The following is an 18,257-nucleotide window of genomic DNA, read 5'->3' as shown; positions in this document are numbered from 1 at the left end:
CCACACATAATGTGTTCCCAAGCCACACATCACGGGTCTGAAAGCCACACATCACAGGTCAACAGGCCACACATCACGGGTCCAAAAGCCACACATCACAGGTCTGAAAGCCACACATCACAGGTCTGAAAGCCACACATCATGTGTCCTCAAGACACACATCACGGGTCCGAAAGCCACACATCACGGGTCCCCGAGCCACACATCACAAATCCACGGGCCACACATCACGGGTCCAAAAGCCACACATCACAGGTCTGAAAGCCACACATCATGTGTCCTGAAGACACACATCACGGGTCCGAAAGCCACACATTACAGTTCCCTGAACAACACATCACGGGTCCGAAAGCCACACATCACAGGTTCCTGAGCCGCACATCATGGGTTCGAAAACCACACATCACAGGTCTGAAAGCCACACATCACAGGTCTGAAAGCCACACATCACAGGTCTGAAAGCCACACATCATGTGTCCCCAAGACACACATCACGGGTCCGAAAGCCACAGATCACGGGTCTGAAAGCCACACATCATGTGTCCCCAAGACACACATCACGGGTCCGAAAGCCACACATCACGGGTCCAAGAGAGACACATCACGGGTCTGAAAGCCACACATCACGGGTCCCCAAGCCACAGGTTGGGGACCCCTGCCTTAATCGGTAGGGTTCCTTGAATACGCATTCAACTATTACGTGATGTCCATAGGGTGATGGGTCCTACATTTGGCACTCAAGGATCCATGGACGTCTAGTTCTGATGGTAACTCAATCATGCCTTTCAGATTTATCACTTATTCATATGTCTCGCGCTGTGCTGTTATGTAATACAGTTATAAATATACTAATAACGTGTAATTTCCAGCTCCGTCTTCCATGACATACCATCAAATCTCATGTATTTTATTTTCTAGATGACTGGATTTTTCCTGACACTTTTCGAGATGTATCCAAACTGTCTGACACTCTACATCAAACAGACATCAGCAATTTACGTGAGCAGTTGGCAGATAACAACCAAAGCGACATTGCCTATCCTGCAGAAAGGACCCCCGGGGACCCCGATAACATTTACACTTACTCTTCAATGTCTGGCTCAGTGCATCATGGGAAACTTCAGGGTCAATCATCCGACAGGGATACCGTCTCTCTGGAAGCCTTGGAACATGACAGACGTGGGGCGCGGATGGAGGATGATTTCTATGGAAGTGACAGCAGCATCGAGGTAGTTTGAAATTTTCCAATCTTGTCATGATGATCTGCAGCAGAATATGTGTTTACTAATGATATAATGAATACTTACCAATAGACATGATATTTTATCCAAACATCCCACTCTGATATCAGAGCCTGAGGATTCGAGATGAGCGGCACCACATAGGCGCTGATTATCTCTTCTCGCAGAATTTGGAAATTTCTCCTGCTGCGTCAATAGTTCCACCAACCTGTTCATAAAGAAGTGATATATACTGCGGCATATCAGAAAAAGTATACTTTTAGTAGCCGCCAGGGACTAGTCAGACAGACAGGTCCCCGGTGGCTTCACCTGGTGTGCTATAAGCAGAGACCTGTCAGTCACTCTCAGCGGGCAGGGAAAGGCCACCAGGGACCCGCCGGTCGGACTGGTCTACAGCACAGTTCAGTCCATGGCGGCTGTTAAAAGTATATTTTTTTCTGATTTGCCGCAGCGTTTCAGAATCACATACCTGTCGGAATTCGCAAGCAGTGTCCACGAATTGGACAGCATGTATCAGATGTCAGGTTCTCTTGAAGGCCTCATTCAGGTGGACATGTAATGCATGGCTTGAATGGATACAACACATACCCATGAGGTTGTACACATGTCCTTGTTGGTTTTTGTGGAACGAGTGTCTGCAAAAAAAAAAAATCGAATGGGTTTTCAATTTGTCAGATTCTTAGATCATAACTTCATTATAAAATCTTTCAGTCCATGGAAAAAACAGGCTGTACATGGATGCCATACAGCACATGGATGCCATTTGTATGTCAGGTGCTGTCCGTTTTTTAAAGCACCACCAATCAATCCAAATCCCCTTCCAATGGTCTTATACTCAACTGCTGGCATCTTCATCGGTTTCCAGCATCGCTCTGATCGGTTTGTGACCTGCCGGCAACTCCAGTGATTCATGGTCACAATTCAATACAAGTCTTTGGAGCCTCATTCTGGCCTCGTCCTGGCTTCATTCTGGCCTTGTTCTGGCCTTGTCCTGGCATCGTTCTAGCCTCGTTCTGGCTTCATTTTGGCATCGTTCCGGCCTCGTCATGACCTCATTCTGGCTTCGTCCTGGCCTCATCATGGCATCGTTCTGGTCTTGTTTTGGACTTGTTGTGATCTTGTTCTGGCCTCATACTGGCCACATCCTGGCTTCGTTCTGGCATTGTTCTGACCTCGTTCTGGGGTCATTCTGTCCTCATCCTGGCCTCAGTCTGGTCTTGTTCTGACCTCATCCTGGCCTTGTTCTGGCCTCATCCTGTCTTTGTTCTGGCCTCATTCCATCCTCGTTCTGGCCATGTTGTGGACTTGTTCTGGACTCATCCTGGCCTTGTTCTGGCTTCCTTCTTAATTCATTCTGGTTTCGTCCTAACCTTGTTTTAGCCTCATTCTTGCCTCATTTTGGCCTTGTGCTAGCTTTGTTCTGGTCTCATCCTGGTCATGTTCTGGCCTCGTTCTTACCTCATTCTGGCCTCGTTCTGTTCCCATCCTGACCTCATTCTGGCCTTGTTCTGACCCTGTTCTAGCCTATTTCTTAAGGCCCCGTCACACGTTACGACGGCGGGTTCACGGAACTTGTGACGCACATCCGGCATTGTTAGAGATGTCGTAGCGTGTGACATCTCCGAACGACTAAACGAGCAAAAATACTCATCTTATCATTGCTCGTTGACATGTTGTTCATTTTCAAAATGTCGTTCCTCCTTCTGTGCGCCGCGCCGGTTGTTCATCTTTCCCGAGGCAGCACACATCGCTACGTGTGACACCTCAGGAACGACAAACTGCAGCTTACCTGCGGCCACCGGCAATGTGGAAGGAAGGAGGTGGGCGGCATGTTACGTCCCGCTCATCTCCGCCCCTCCGCTTCTATTGGGCGGCCGCTGTGTGACGTCGCTGTGACGCCGAACGTCCCTCCCCCTTCAGGAAGAGGATGTTCGCCGCCCACAGCAACGTCGTTAGGGAGGTAAGTACGTGTGACGGGGGTTAATGACTTTGTGCACCACGGTTAACAAATTGCCTGTGACGCACAAACGACGGGGGCGGGTACGATCGCTCATGCGATTGCACGACATATCGGTGCGTGTGACGCCGCCTTTACTCTCATAGACTTGTGTTGACTGCTTGTGATGTAATTTCTGACTTCTGGACAATTAGAAGTTACAGTCACAAGAACGCCACTGCGGGACAGGAAAAAGCTGACAATGACGGAGGATTAGTATATGACAGGGGGCAGAGGATTTAGGTTTAAAGCGCCATCACATCAGTAAAAACGAAAAATGCTGGACTAGTGGTTTAATGTTCAATGGGTAAGAGACTCCTAGAATATTTTTTGTTTAATTTTTACACTGGGCAAAAACGGATGATAATCCAATGGTAACAATAGTGGTTAAAACATGGAAAAAATAAACAGTGATCAAAATTAGTTGCAAGAAAAACAAAAATGGACGACTCTCATCCAATTTTCTTATAGCCTGGATTTTCCATTCAAAATCTGGATAGAAGATCTGCTGCTGTGAACTTACTCTACTCCTTAAAAAGAGGTTCTGCTGCAGCTGAGGTGCGAGTTATAATGTCCAATTGACTTTGTAGTTAAATGAATTGAATAAACAGTTCACGTACAAGGTCAAAATAGACTATATTGTGGTGTTGGTTTCGCCACCCAATGTGCCTGGGGTCTGGTGATTGTTCTCCTTGGTGCAGTTCCTCTGCGGTGCTGCACAGGTTCTCACCTCTCATAAGTAAAGGAGAAAAGGCCAACCTGAGCTGGGTGCTTTTTTGTTTTGCCAGGATCTCCGGCATATACATGGTCTGTCTATGATATATACTGTATACAGTTAGGTCCAGAAATATTTGGACAGTGACACAATTTTGGCGAGTTGGGCTCTGCATGCCACCACATTGGATTTGAAATGAAATCTCTACAACAGAATTCAAGTGCAGATTGTAACGTTTAATTTGAAGGTTTGAACAAAAATATCTGATAGAAATTGTCGGAATTGTCACATTTCTTTACAAACACTCCACATTTTAGGAGGTCAAAAGTAATTGGACAAATAAACCAAACCCAAACAAAATATTTTTATTTTCAATATTTTGTTGTGAATCCTTTGGAGGCAATCACTGCCTTAAGTCTGGAACCCATGGACATCACCAAATGCTGGGTTTCCTCCTTCTTAATGCTTTGCCAGGCCTTTACAGCCACAGCCTTCAGGTCTTGCTTGTTTGTGGGTCTTTCCGTCTTAAGTCTGGATTTGAGCAAGTGAAATGCATGCTCAATTGGGTTAAGATCTGGTGATTGACTTGGCCATTGCAGAATGTTCCACTTTTTTGCACTCATGAACTCCTGGGTAGCTTTGGCTGTATGCTTGGGGTCATTGTCCATCTGTACTATGAAGTGCCGTCCGATCAACTTTGCGGCATTTGGCTGAATCTGGGCTGAAAGTATATCCCGGTACACTTCAGAATTCATCCGGCTACTCTTGTCTGCTGTTATGTCATCAATAAACACAAGTGACCCAGTGACATTGAAAGCCATGCATGCCCATGCCATCACGTTGCCTCCACCATGTTTTACAGAGGTTGTGGTGTGCCTTGGATCATGTGCCGTTCCCTTTCTTCTCCAAACTTTTTTCTTCCCATCATTCTGGTACAGGTTGATCTTTGTCTCATCTGTCCATAGAATACTTTTCCAGAACTGAGCTGGCTTCATGAGGTGTTTTTCAGTAAATTTAACTCTGGCCTGTCTAATTTTGGAATTGATGAATGGTTTGCATCTAGATGTGAACCCTTTGTATTTACTTTCATGGAGTCTTCTCTTTACTGTTGACTTAGAGACAGATACACCTACTTCACTGAGAGTGTTCTGGACTTCAGTTGATGTTGTGAACGGGTTCTTCTTCACCAAAGAAAGTATGCGGCGATCATCCACCACTGTGGACGCCCAGGCCTTTTTGAGTTCCCAAGCTCACCAGTCAATTCCTTTTTTCTCAGAATGTACCCGACTGTTGATTTTGCTACTCCAAGCATGTCTGCTATCTCTCTGATGGATTTTTTCTTTTTTTTCAGCCTCAGGATGTTCTGCTTCACCTCAATTGAGAGTTCCTTAGACCGCATGTTGTCTGGTCACAGCAACAGCTTCCAAATGCAAAACTACACACCTGTAATCAACCCCAGACCTTTTAACTACTTCATTGATTACAGGTTAACGAGGGAGACGCCTTCAGAGTTAATTGCAGCCCTTAGAGTCCCTTGTCCAATTACTTTTGGTCCCTTGAAAAAGAGGAGGCTATGCATTACAGAGCTATGATTCCTAAACCCTTTCTCCGATTTGGATGTGAAAACTCTCATATTGCAGCTGGGAGTGTGCACTTTCAGCCCATATTATATATAGAATTGTATTTCTGAACATGTTTTTGTAAACAGCTAAAATAACAAAACTTGTGTCACTGTCCAAATATTTCTGGCCCTGACTGTATATCATTGTGCTTTTATATGGTCACAAAACTCATAAGTGGCTTCTAATATTCTTATAATTTATTATAACCTATAAATATATTTTATAGATGCAAGGGGATAAAGTAACGGCACAAAACCTTGCACTGTAGCAGCCTCTTGGGTAGATAGGATCCTCGGATAATGGCCGGTGATTCGGTAATACACATCCACCTGCTGCCTACAGTAATAGGAAATTATTGAAGGAGACTAATACAAGGACACATAATAATAAAGTGCAGTCTTTGTGCGCCCCATAATAGCCTGTGTAATGTCCGAGGCTTCCTCTGCAGCCTTCAGCATTCCCGGAGTATGATGAAGGGACATTTGCGCAGATGAGTATTGCTAAGCCGCGCATTCATTGATCCGCCTCGGCAGAAATGTTGCATTTTTCTCCATCAGATGTCAGTCAGGGAAGATGCTCGACATTCCTCGCTGATTAGTTATTCCTGAACAAAGCTTACACTGATTTCTTTATGATCGATAAGAGATGTGCAGAGTCTTCTAGAAATGATATTTATGTAAGGAGAGTTATAAAGCAGAACGTTCCGGAGCTCCATGTCCATTACCGCCACCATATTGGTTATAAACGGGCTCCAGATTCCTTCTTATCTTCCAGAAGATCCGTCTTGAGTCAAGTTTTTGTCAGGGGCAGTAAAAGGTAACGCTTCCACCATGAGTGTTATTCGCGTTTTTGACGCAGTTTTACAGAACAAGCAATGGGAATGGGATTGATAGAAATTTCCGGACCACTGATGGACAGAGCAGGACCACAGGCTGCAGAGAATCTGGGACAGGTACCCACAGGATGGATAGTGCAGGCTAGTTAGGTTCTGGTTACGGGTCACGGACAGAACTGGTTCGAGTACAGTTGTGGGTACAAGTGGAACAGCCTGGCTCGGAATACAGTCACAGGACACAAACACAAGATACTGGACAATGGTAGAGAACATGGACCCTGGTTACTGGACACAGATGCAGGATACAGGGCACGAGCACAGGATACAGGAAAGGATACAAAAACAGGTTACACGGTATCACAGGGTCAGGAACGTTGTTTCAAAGGTACCTCCCTAAGGGGGAGGGTGCCCTAAATACCTAATGCCTCCCAATAATAGGTTGAAGGCATGACATAATTGAGCGCACTTTCCCCTTAAGAGGCATGAGGTACGCATGTGCCCTAAGTGCACTCCCAGGAGACCGACACAGTGTGCACAGGCCTCAGGAGCAAAAGGCAGGGACAGGAGCTGCGGGAGGAAAGGACAGCCGGGAAGGTGGGACTGATGGCGGCCCTTCCTGGAGGAGGAAGTGTGGCAGTGCAGGGGCGCCACTGCTGGTGTTACAGTGAGGATAATGATGAGGCTTATGACCAGGCACATTTTGTAGGTTTGGACTGGTTACCAGAAAGAAAAGAAGATCATAGACAGTTTAAGCCTTGCTCATCTAGTTGGTCAGTTTGCTTTTCTTGTATGGACAGGTGATACTGTAACTGATGTGTGACAAGGTGCACATGGCTGATTTTACAATGGAAAAGCCTTCATATTGCCGGAAATTCAACTCGAAGTTGCCAGATCAATCCGCTCATCTGTACCAACAAACTATCAGTAATCTGCAAGACTAGCAGCGGGTCAAGCCGCGGCAATTTTTAGACCACGCCCCTAACCACACCCATTTTACAAACAGCCACACCCATATCCACTCCACACACCACACCCGGAGGGCTGAATAGGATGTGCAGGCAGCTAGGACCCAGGAGGAGGGCTGAACAGGGTGTGCAGCTAAGGGTATGTTCACACATCAGGTTTTTGCTGTGCGGCACAATCCGGCGCTTTGCGGGAAAAACGCATCCGGGTTTTTTTGCTGCCGGGTGCGGTTTTTCCTCATAGACTTTTACTAGCGCCGGATTGTGCCGCATGTACTTGTGTTTGATCCGGTTTTTGCTGGATGCGGCAAAAATCGTCACTCCGGCGGCCGCACAGGACGCATAGGAACGTTTTTTGCCAGCGAGAAAAAAATGCATAGCGCCGGGTGCGGCGCTGTGCGGCATGGTGCATACTGAAAGTCTATGCGAACCGGATATGGTGGCATGCTTCAAACGCCGGGACCATGTACCGTATCCGGTTTTTACTTCTGAGCATGCCCAGAAGTGATATAAATTCATTGCTTGTCAGAAAATCAATCAATCACTCACTCTCTCTCAAACTCACTCACTCACTGACTCACTCTCTCACTGACTCACTCTCTCACTGACTCATTCACTCACTCTCACCCACTCACCGATCACCGCCGCGGGGCTGAACGGCTGTCACACTGCTCTGGCGGCTTCTCCTGATTTGAAAATGCCGGCCGCCCATTATTCAATCTCGTATTCACTGCTTTCACCGCCCACCGGCGCCCATGATTGGTTGCAGTCAGACACGCCCCCACGCTGAGTGACAGCTGTCTCACTGCAACCAATCACAGCCGCCGGTGGGCGGGTCTATATTGTGCAGTAAAATAAATAAATAATTTAAAAAAAAACGGCGTGCAATTCCCCCCCAATTTTGATACCAGCCAAGATAAAGCCACACGGCTGAAGGCTGGTATTCTCAGGATGGGGAGCTCCACGTTATGGGGAGCCCCCCAGCCTAAAAATATCAGCAGCCGCCCGGAATTGCCGCATCCATTAAATGTGACAGTCCCGGGACTCTACCCGGCTCATCCCGAATTGCCCTGGTGCGGTGGCAATCGGGGTAGTAAGGGGTTAATCATGGCAGGCGTCTATGAGACACCCCAATGATTAACCTGTAAGTGAAAGTAAATAAACACATACACCCAAAAAAATCCTTTATTTGGAATAAAAGACAAAAAAACACCCTCTTTCACCATTTTATTAAAATCCCCAAATACCCCTCCAGGTCTGACGTAATCCACAGAGGTCCCGCGACGCTCTCAGCTCTGCTACATGAAGCTGACAGGAACGGCAGTAGTACACCGCCTCTCTCTATCAGCTCCACGCAGCAACTGAAGGGAGTCGCGCTGTCAGCGGTGACGTCACTGAGGTAATGCCGGGTTGTGTGCGGTGATGATGCGTGTAGGGTAGTGCAGGGGTGTGCGGTGATGATGCGTGCGGGGTAGTGCCGGCGTGTGCGGTGATAATGCGTGCGGTAGTGCAGGGGTGTGCGGATGCGTGCGGTAGTGCAGGGGTGTGCAGTGATGATACGTGCTGGGTAGTGCCGGCATGTGCGGTGATAATGCATGCGGTAGTGCAGGGGTGTGCGGTGATGATGCGTGCGAGGTAGTGCCTGCGTGTTCGGTGATGATGCGTGCTGGGTAGTGCTGGCGTGTGCGGTGATGATGCGTGCGAGGTAGTGCCTGCGTGTGTGCGGTGATGATGGGGTCTCTCTCTCTGTCTCAGCATAAAAAAAACAAAAAAAAAACAATCCGTCGCATCAGTTTTTTTACAATCTGAGACGGTTCCGTTGCATCAGGCACAAACCGGATTGTGCCTGATTGGAAAAAACTGATGTGTGAACTTAGCCGATGCACCAGCTCTGCCAGGCAGGAGATCATGTGGTCGGTAGCTGATAGAAGCATTGGCAATGCTTCTATCTTTGCATATTACCGGCCAGTTTTGTCTGTGCACCTGCAGGAGAGGAAACAAGGGGTAAGTACACACTGTCCTCTCCCCAATGTCCTGATCTACCGTGTGCCTGCAGCATTGAGAAGCAAACACACGATAGATCAGGACACAAACACACGGGAGTCAGAGAAACAGCTAGAGGAGCACTGGCTCCGGGCCGGTGGAGGGAGGGGGAGGGAATCAGTGCTGGGGAGATTCATTACCTTAGCAGCAGCAGCACAGAGACTAGCGTGCTCTGCTCTGTAATGCTCACGACACGTGTTAGGATGGTAGGAGGGAAAAGCAGCGAGTCGGGGAGAGAGTGGGTGGGCGGACCCACGGGATACAGACCTCCCGCCCGGGGCAACGGGACAAACTCTGCAAATAGTGATAGTCCCACTGTATCCGGGACGGTTGGGAGGTATGTAATACTGTATTATTATTATTATTATTATAGCACCATCAATTCCATGGTGCTTTACATGTGAAAGAGATATACATAATAGGGACAAGTAAAATAATCGTAAACAATACAAGGCATAGACAGGTACAGGAGGATAAAGGTCCCTGCCCACGAGGGCTCACAGTCTACAAGGGATAGGTGAGGATACAGTAGGTGAGGGTAGAACTGGTTGTGCGGCGCTGTATCAGACTGAGGGTTATTGTAGGTTGTAGGCTTGTCGGAAGAGGTGGGTCTTCAGGTTCCTTTTGAAGCATTCCAAGGTAGGCGAGAGTCTGATGTGTTGGGGCAGAGCATTCCAGAGTATGGGGGAGTCACATGAGAAATCTTGGATGCGATGGTGGGAAGAAGAGATGAGAGGGGAGTAGAGAAGGAGATCTTGTGAGGATCGAAGGTTACATGCAGGTAAGTACCAGGAGACTAGGTCACAGATGTAGGGAGTAGACAGGTTGTGGATGGCTTTGTATGTCATGGTTAGTGTTTTGAACTGGAGTCGTTGGGCAATGGGAAGCCAGTGAAGGGATTGGCAGAGTGGCGAGGCTGGGGAATAGCGAGTGGAGAGGTGGATTAGCCGGGCAGTATAGTTTAGAATAGATTGTAGGGGTGTGAGACTGTTAGAAGGGAGGCCAGAGAGCAGGAGGTTGCAATAATCCAGACGGGAGATAATAAGGGCATGTACTAGGGTTTTTGCAGCTTCTTGGGAAAGGAATGTACGAAGATGGGAAATATTTTTGAGTTTGAGGCGGCAGGAGGTGAAGAGGGCTTGAATGTGTGGCTCGAAAGAGAGATCAGATTTGAGAGTTAGGGGTACTTTACACGTTGCGATGCTAGCAATGTCCAGCGCGATAGCACCCGCCCCCATCGTACATGTGATATCTTGTGATTGCTGCCGTAGCGAACATTATCGCTCCGGCAGTGTCACACGCACATACCTGGTCGGCGACATCGCTGTGACCGCCGAACAATCCCTCCTTCAAGGAGGAGGTGCGTTCGGCGTCACCGCGACGTCACTAAGCTGCGCCCAATAGAAGCGGAGGGGCGGAGATGGGTGGGACATAACATCCCGCCCACCTCCTTACTTCCGCATTGCCGGTGGACGCAGGTAAGGAGATGTTTGTCGTTCCTGCGGCTTCACAGACAGCGATGTATGCTGCCGCAGGAGCGACAAACAACATCGTATCTCCTGATGTAGCGACATTATGGAAATGAATGACGTTACACAGATCAGCGATTTTTAACACTTCTGTGCTCGTTCATCGCCGCACTTAGGATTTACACGTTGCGATGTCACTACCGGCGCCGTATGTGCGTCACTAACAACGATATATCGGTAGCGATGTCGCAACGTGTAAAGCCCCCCTTACTCCCAGGCAGCGAGAACGTGGGACTGGGGAAAGTGAAAAGTAGTAGAGCCCTGGTCTCTCCACATTGGGCAGAATAGACTTTTGGGTCCAGTGTCGGGGTACAACCACAGCTGCCCCCCTATTGATACCTCTCCGCATAATATACACTAAAGGGGGCTTTACACGCTACGACATCGCTAATACAGAGTCGTTGGGGTCAAGGATTTTGTGACGCACATCCGGCCTCATTAGTGATGTTGTTGCGTGTGACACCGATGAGTGTTTTTGCATCGTCGCAAAAACGTGCAAAATCGCTCATCGGTGACATGGGGGTCCATTCTCGATTATCGTTACTGCAGCAGTAATGAAGTTGTTCGTCGCTCCTGCGGCAGCACACATCGCTCCGTGTGACACCGCAGGAACGAGGAAGCTCTCCTTACCTGCCTCCTGGCCGCTATACGAAGGGAAGGAGGTGGGCGGGATGTTACCTCCCACTCATCTCCGCCCCTCCGCTTCTATTGGGCGGCGGATCAGTGACGTAGCTGTAACGTCGCTGTGACGCTGAACGAACCGCCCCCTTAGAAAGGAGGCGGTTCACCGGTCACAGCGACGTCGCCGAGCGGGTAAGTATGTGTGACGGCTCTGGGCGATGTTGTGCAACATGGGCAGCGATTTGCCCGTGTCGCACAACCGATGGGGGCGGGTACCCACGCTAGCGATATCGGGACCGATATCGCAGCGTGTAAAGTAGCCTTAAGTTATTCAGTCCTGACATCTACAATGGATGCTGTACTCTAAGATAAGACACAAGACGTCACATATCATCCGTAACTTCAGAAATTCCAACAACTCCTTCCGCTCACAGATACATTTCTTTCGGTTGAAGCCGGTCGACAGCAAACTTCATTAGGAGTTGATTTTCTTGTATTATATTTAGCTGAATGGCAGCGTGACATTGTCTCCAGCCTTTTGTGATTGTCAGATTCCTTCTTTTTAAATCTAGTCACAGCTACAGACACTTAGGATTTTGTATGCCAATTAAGCCAGTCGGCAGACTGATTAAATAAATGACTGAATATTTTAAGGTTGATTTCTCTCTAATAAATTCAATAGCACAGGGTACTGCGGTGCATGATGATTATTAGGAGAACGCCGGGGCCGTATTGTGTTCAGTCCTTATCTCCTGGTGACCGGCGTTGAAACAGAAACGGACACAGATTTTTAAAGGGAATGCGTCATCAGAAAATAACCAATTGCTTAAATTAGATGTATTTTTTTAACTTTTTTTTTTTTTAATAAAAAATGTTTTTATGTTTTTTCCATTTCACTGTTTAAATTAACCAAATAAAAAATAGAAATCCTGCAATTTTTCCACTAGTCTCCTAATAGGCTCATACTTCTAATTCTACTTAGCAGCCACATGGACATAGGCAGCAACAGACAGGCTCTGACCCTATTCACCTGTATATAAGCATGCATGCTCTGATCTAGGCAAAAGTCAGGGAGGCAGAGACAGTGAGCAGTGACATGAAAATGTAGGTGCTCTGTACTCGTAATTAGTGATGAGCGGACACTACCATGCTGGGATTCTCGGTAGTCGTAACTAATAATGAGTGAGCACTACCATGCTCGGGTGCTCAGTACTTGTAACTAGTGATGAGCGGGCACTACCATGCTCAGGTGCTCAGTACTTGTAACTAGTGATGAGTGGGCACTACCATGCTCAGGTGCTCAGTACTTGTAACTAGTGATGAGTGGGCACTACCATGCTCGGGTGCTCAGTACTGGTAACTAGTGATGAGCGAGCAGTACTATGCTCAGGTGCTCAGTACTCGTAACTAGTGATGAGCGGGCACTACCATGCTCAGGTGCTCAGTACTCGTAACTAGTGATGAGCAGGCACTACCATGCTCAGGTGCTCAGTACTGGTAACCAGTGATGAGCGGGCACTACCATGCTCGGGTGCTCAGTACTGGTAACTAGTGATGAGCAGGCACTACCATGCTCGGGTGCTCAGTACTGGTAACTAGTGATGAGCGAGCAGTACTATGCTCAGGTGCTCAGTACTCGTAACTAGTGATGAGCGGGCACTACCATGCTCAGGTGCTCAGTACTCGTAACTAGTGATGAGCAGGCACTACCATGCTCAGGTGCTCAGTACTGGTAACTAGTGATGAGCGGGCACTACCATGCTCAGGTGCTCAGTACTGGTAACCAGTGATGAGCGGGCACTACCATGCTCGGGTGCTCAGTACTGGTAACTAGTGATGAGCGGGCACTACCATGCTCAGGTGCTCTGTACTGGTAACTAGTGATGAGCGGGCACTACCATGCTCGGGTGCTTAGTACTGGTAACTAGTGATGAGTGGGCACTACCATGCTCGGGTGCTCGGTACTGGTAACTAGTGATGAGCGGGCACTACCATGCTCAGCTGCTCAGTACTGGTAACTAGTGATGAGCGGGCACTACCATGCTCGGGTGCTCAGTACTGGTAACTAGTGATGAGCGGGCACTACCATGCTCAGGTGCTCAGTACTGGTAACTAGTGATGAGCGAGCACTACCATGCTCGGGTGCTCAGTACTGGTAACTAGTGATGAGCGGGCACTACCATGCTCAGGTGCACAGTACTGGTAACTAGTGATGAGCGAGCACTACCATGCTCGGGTGCTCAGTACTGGTAACTAGTGATGAGCGGGCACTACCATGCTCGGGTGCTCAGTACTGGTAACTAGTGATGAGCGGGCACTACCATGCTCGGGTGCTCAGTACTGGTAACTAGTGATGAGCGAGCACTACCATGCTCGGGTGCTCAGTACTGGTAACTAGTGATGAGCGGGCACTCCCATGCTCGGGTGCTCGGTACTGGTAACTAGTGATGAGCGGGCACTACCATGCTCGGGTGCTCTGTACTCGTAACTAGTGATGAGCGGGCACTACCATGCTCAGGTGCTCAGTACTGGTAACTAGTGGTGAGCGGGCACTACCATGCTCGGGTGCTCTGTACTGGTAACTAGTGATGAGCGGGCACTACCATGCTCGGGTGCTCAGTACTGGTAACTAGTGATGAGCGGGCACTACCATGCTCGGGTGCTCTGTACTCGTAACTAGTGATGAGCGAGCACTACCATGCTCGGGTGCTCGGTACTGGTAACTAGTGATGAGCGGGCACTACCATGCTCGGGTGCTCAGTACTGGTAACTAGTGATGAGCGGGCACTCCCATGCTCGGGTGCTCGGTACTGGTAACTAGTGATGAGCGGGCACTACCATGCTCGGGTGCTCAGTACTGGTAACTAGTGAGGAGCGGGCACTACCATGCTCGGGTGCTCAGTACTGGTAACTAGTGATGAGCGGGCACTACCATGCTCGGGTGCTCAGTACTGGTAACTAGTGATGAGCGGGCACTACCATGCTCGGGTGCTCAGTACTGGTAACTAGTGATGAGCGGGCACTACCATGCTCGGGTGCTCAGTACTGGTAACTAGTGATGAGCGGGCACTACCATGCTCGGGTGCTCAGTACTGGTAACTAGTGATGAGCGGGCACTACCATGCTCAGGTGCTCAGTACTGGTAACTAGTGATGAGTGGGCACTACCATGCTCGGGTGCTCAGTACTGGTAACTAGTGATGAGCGGGCACTACCATGCTCGGGTGCTCAGTACTGGTAACTAGTGATGAGCGGGCACTACCATGCTCGGGTGCTCTGTACTGGTAACTAGTGATGAGTGGGCACTACCATGCTCGGGGGCTCAGTACTCGTAACTAGTGATGAGTGGGCACTACCATGCTCGGGTGCTCAGTACTGGTAACTAGTGATGAGTGGGCACTACCATGCTCGGGTGCTCAGTACTGGTAACTAGTGATGAGCGGGCACTACCATGCTCGGGTGCTCTGTACTGGTAACTAGTGATGAGTGGGCACTACCATGCTCGGGGGCTCAGTACTCGTAACTAGTGATGAGTGGGCACTACCATGCTCGGGTGCTCAGTACTGGTAACTAGTGATGAGCGGGCACTACCATGCTCGGGTGCTCAGTACTGGTAACTAGTGATGAGCGGGCACTACCATGCTCGGGTGCTCAGTACTGGTAACTAGTGATGAGTGGGCACTACCATGCTCGGGTGCTCAGTACTGGTAACTAGTGATGAGCGGGCACTACCATGCTCGGGTGCTCAGTACTGGTAACTAGTGATGAGCGGGCACTACCATGCTCGGGTGCTCTGTACTGGTAACTAGTGATGAGTGGGCACTACCATGCTCGGGGGCTCAGTACTCGTAACTAGTGATGAGTGGGCACTACCATGCTCGGGGGCTCAGTACTCGTAACTAGTGATGAGTGGGCACTACCATGCTCTGGTGCTCAGTATTCATAACTTCTGAATTTTTTATCGAACTGACGTCTTTCCAGGTCCTTTTTACCAGACAATAAATGTCATAAAAACAAAACATAATAAAAAACAAAAAACAATTGTGGAATTGCATTTCATTATTTTCTATGACTTTATATAGTTAATGAAAAAAGTTGCGGCACTTGGAATAAGAGGAATAAAAAAGGAATAAGCAAAAAATGAAAAATCCCGATCCTTAAGGGGTTAAGTGCAGTGGTGTATACGGATTGGTTTCGGCTGTAGAATCCTATGTGTAAATACATTTGGAAATAGGCAAATGATAGTTTTCTATATATCAAACAACTTCCCTTACAGCCGGTAAATCCATTATTCATGCGCCGGGAGAAACAGCGCGGCTTCTGCACACAAATTCCTGACATTTTTTTTATAGTGTAGGAGACTTCCATAAGCAAACGCAGCGTTACAGACGATTCTTCAGTGCAATATTTGGGTAGAGCGGACACTGTGCGCTGCCCTGGTATTATCGCTGCGGCACCTGCTGTGTAATTGCTCTGCAACTATGGAAGCGCAGTGCCCACATTCAGCATTTCTCAGCAATGATTTAAATACAAAAATATACATAATAAAAAATAATATGCAATCAGTAATTTTTTTTAATGGTGAATGTAGCAATGTAAACGATGAAGAGGCTAAAGAGGGGGCAAGAGTCAGCGCTCCCCCGATCTAACATGGACGGTCTGGTGTTTTGGAAAGTTATCAGTATTCTGCTTCTTGAATATCCCTTTAAGGCCTCCTTCACATATCCATGTTTCCGGTACATGTGACGTCTGTTGCTACATGTACTGGAGACACGGACACAAGTAGACCCATTAAAATCAATGTGTTTGCTGTCAAGTCCATGTTTTGACATGGACCATGTGGAGCACACGCGTGTCCGTGTGCTCCACACGGTGACATGTCCATTTTCTGTCGGCAGCATGGGTGTCACATGGATCGCACACTGATGTGTATGTGACACGTACCGGAGGACGCCCATTCACTGAAATATAAATGGATTTTTATACTTACCTGTCTCCGGCGCTGCTGTCTTCAGCGCTGCTGTTGCTTCTGGGTCCTGCTCATTATGCCTCATGAGCATTCACTGCACTGACTGCAGACCCAGAAACAAGTGTAGCAGCAGCGCCGGAAAAGGTAAGTATACAAGTACATGCTGTCCAGATGTTACACGGCTAGCACAGGTACAGCACACTGATGATACACAAATACACGGATAGCCCACAGAACTCAAGAATGGACCATGCAAAATGTTTATTTTATGCACAGACGTGTAAAGGGGGGCTAACTAAAATGCTTGAGTGCTTGGTACTTGAATCAAGGAGGTCGGATGGGCTCGACTGGAGTAACGACCACAATGCAAGTCAATGGGAAACTAAAGCATTTTTCCAGAAGATCCTAACAGGAGGGCCGGGGATGAAAAAATGAGAGAAAGAGAGAAGGAGAGAGACAGAGAGCAAAAGAGAGGGAGAGAGAAAGAAAGAGGGAGAGAGCAAGAGAGAGGGAGAGAAAGAGAGGGAGACGGAGAGAGACAGAGAGAGAGGGAAGGGTGATAGAGAGAGAGGAGAGAAAGAGAGAGCACAAAAGAGAGGGAGAGAGAACGAGAGAGAGAAAAAGAATGAGAGAAAGAGAGAGGAAGCGACAGAGAATGAGAGAGAGAAACAGAGAGCGAAATAGATGGAGAGAGAAAGAGGGAGTGAAAGCAAGAGATGGACAGAGAAAGACAGAGGGGGAGAGAGAGAGAAGAGAGAGAGAGAGAAAGACAGAGGGGGAGAGAGAGAGGAAGAGAGAGAGAAAGACAGAGGGGGAGAGAGAGAGGAAGAGAGAGAGAGAAAGACAGAGGGGGAGAGAGAGAGGAAGAGAGAGAGAGAAAGACAGAGGGGGAGAGAGAGAGGAAGAGAGAGAGAGAGAAAGACAGAGGGGAGAGAGAGAGGAAGAGAGAGAGAGAAAGACAGAGGGGGAGAGAGAGAGGAAGAGAGAGAGAGAGAAAGACAGAGGGGGAGAGAGAGAGGAAGAGAGAGAGAAAGAGGGGGAGAGAGAGAGGAAGAGAGAGAGAGAAAGACAGAGGGGGAGAGAGAGAGGAAGAGAGAGAGAGAAAGACAGAGGGGGAGAGAGAGAGGAAGAGAGAGAGAAAGACAGAGGGGGAGAGAGAGAGGGAGAGAGAGAGAGAGAAAGACAGAGAGAGAGAGGAAGAGAGAGAGAGAGAGAGGGGGAGAGAGAGAGGAAGAGAGAGAGAGAGAGAAAGACAGAGGGGGAGAGAGAGAGGAAGAGAGAGAGAGGAAGAGAGGTGAGTATTAATTTTTTTCTCATCTCAAAGGCCCCATTAACATTAGAAGTCCCAGAGAGGGGTCATTTAACATTTCTACCATTGGAACCCTATGGAGCTTGAAATTCCTGGGACTTCTAGTGTTAATAAGGTGTTTTCCAGTAGTGGGCACCCCTCTTAAGTAAGATTTCCTTTAAGGGTTATTTAGTATAGTCCCTTTAAGTATATATTGATGAGTTACTTCCTACTTCTATACTCTTGATGGAAATCATCTAGGGTGATCATCGATTAACGACGCATGTGTCACATCCATTTTTCAGCTCTTTTCTGAAACTATGACCTACAGCGCCCATTCCCCATCACCTCATAACCTGGTCCCTGCCTTTCCAAACCCATTTGATTCCTCCCTGAATGGAGACACCTCCTGGAGTAGCCGGTTTCCCAAAGGTTCC

The 18,257-nt window shown here is 48.2% G+C and overlaps 1 protein-coding gene across 4 annotated transcripts in view; it reads left to right on the top strand.

Moving 5' to 3' along the window:
• The window catches only part of CFAP20DC (CFAP20 domain containing), a 438,163-nt gene that overhangs the window by 258,667 nt on the left and 161,239 nt on the right, over positions 1-18,257 (top strand). For all 4 annotated transcript variants that reach the window (XM_075321351.1, XM_075321349.1, XM_075321348.1 and 1 more), the window contains one exon: positions 919-1,229. In XM_075321351.1, the coding sequence (XP_075177466.1) occupies positions 919-1,229 (311 nt within the window). The remainder of the gene's footprint in view (positions 1-918; positions 1,230-18,257) is intronic.

Source organism: Anomaloglossus baeobatrachus, chromosome 8 (genome assembly GCF_048569485.1).
Source record: "Anomaloglossus baeobatrachus isolate aAnoBae1 chromosome 8, aAnoBae1.hap1, whole genome shotgun sequence".
Classification (NCBI taxonomy): Eukaryota; Metazoa; Chordata; class Amphibia; order Anura; family Aromobatidae; genus Anomaloglossus; species Anomaloglossus baeobatrachus.
The sequence above is the reverse complement of the archived record's forward strand: the minus strand, read 5'-3'. Positions and strand labels throughout refer to the sequence as shown.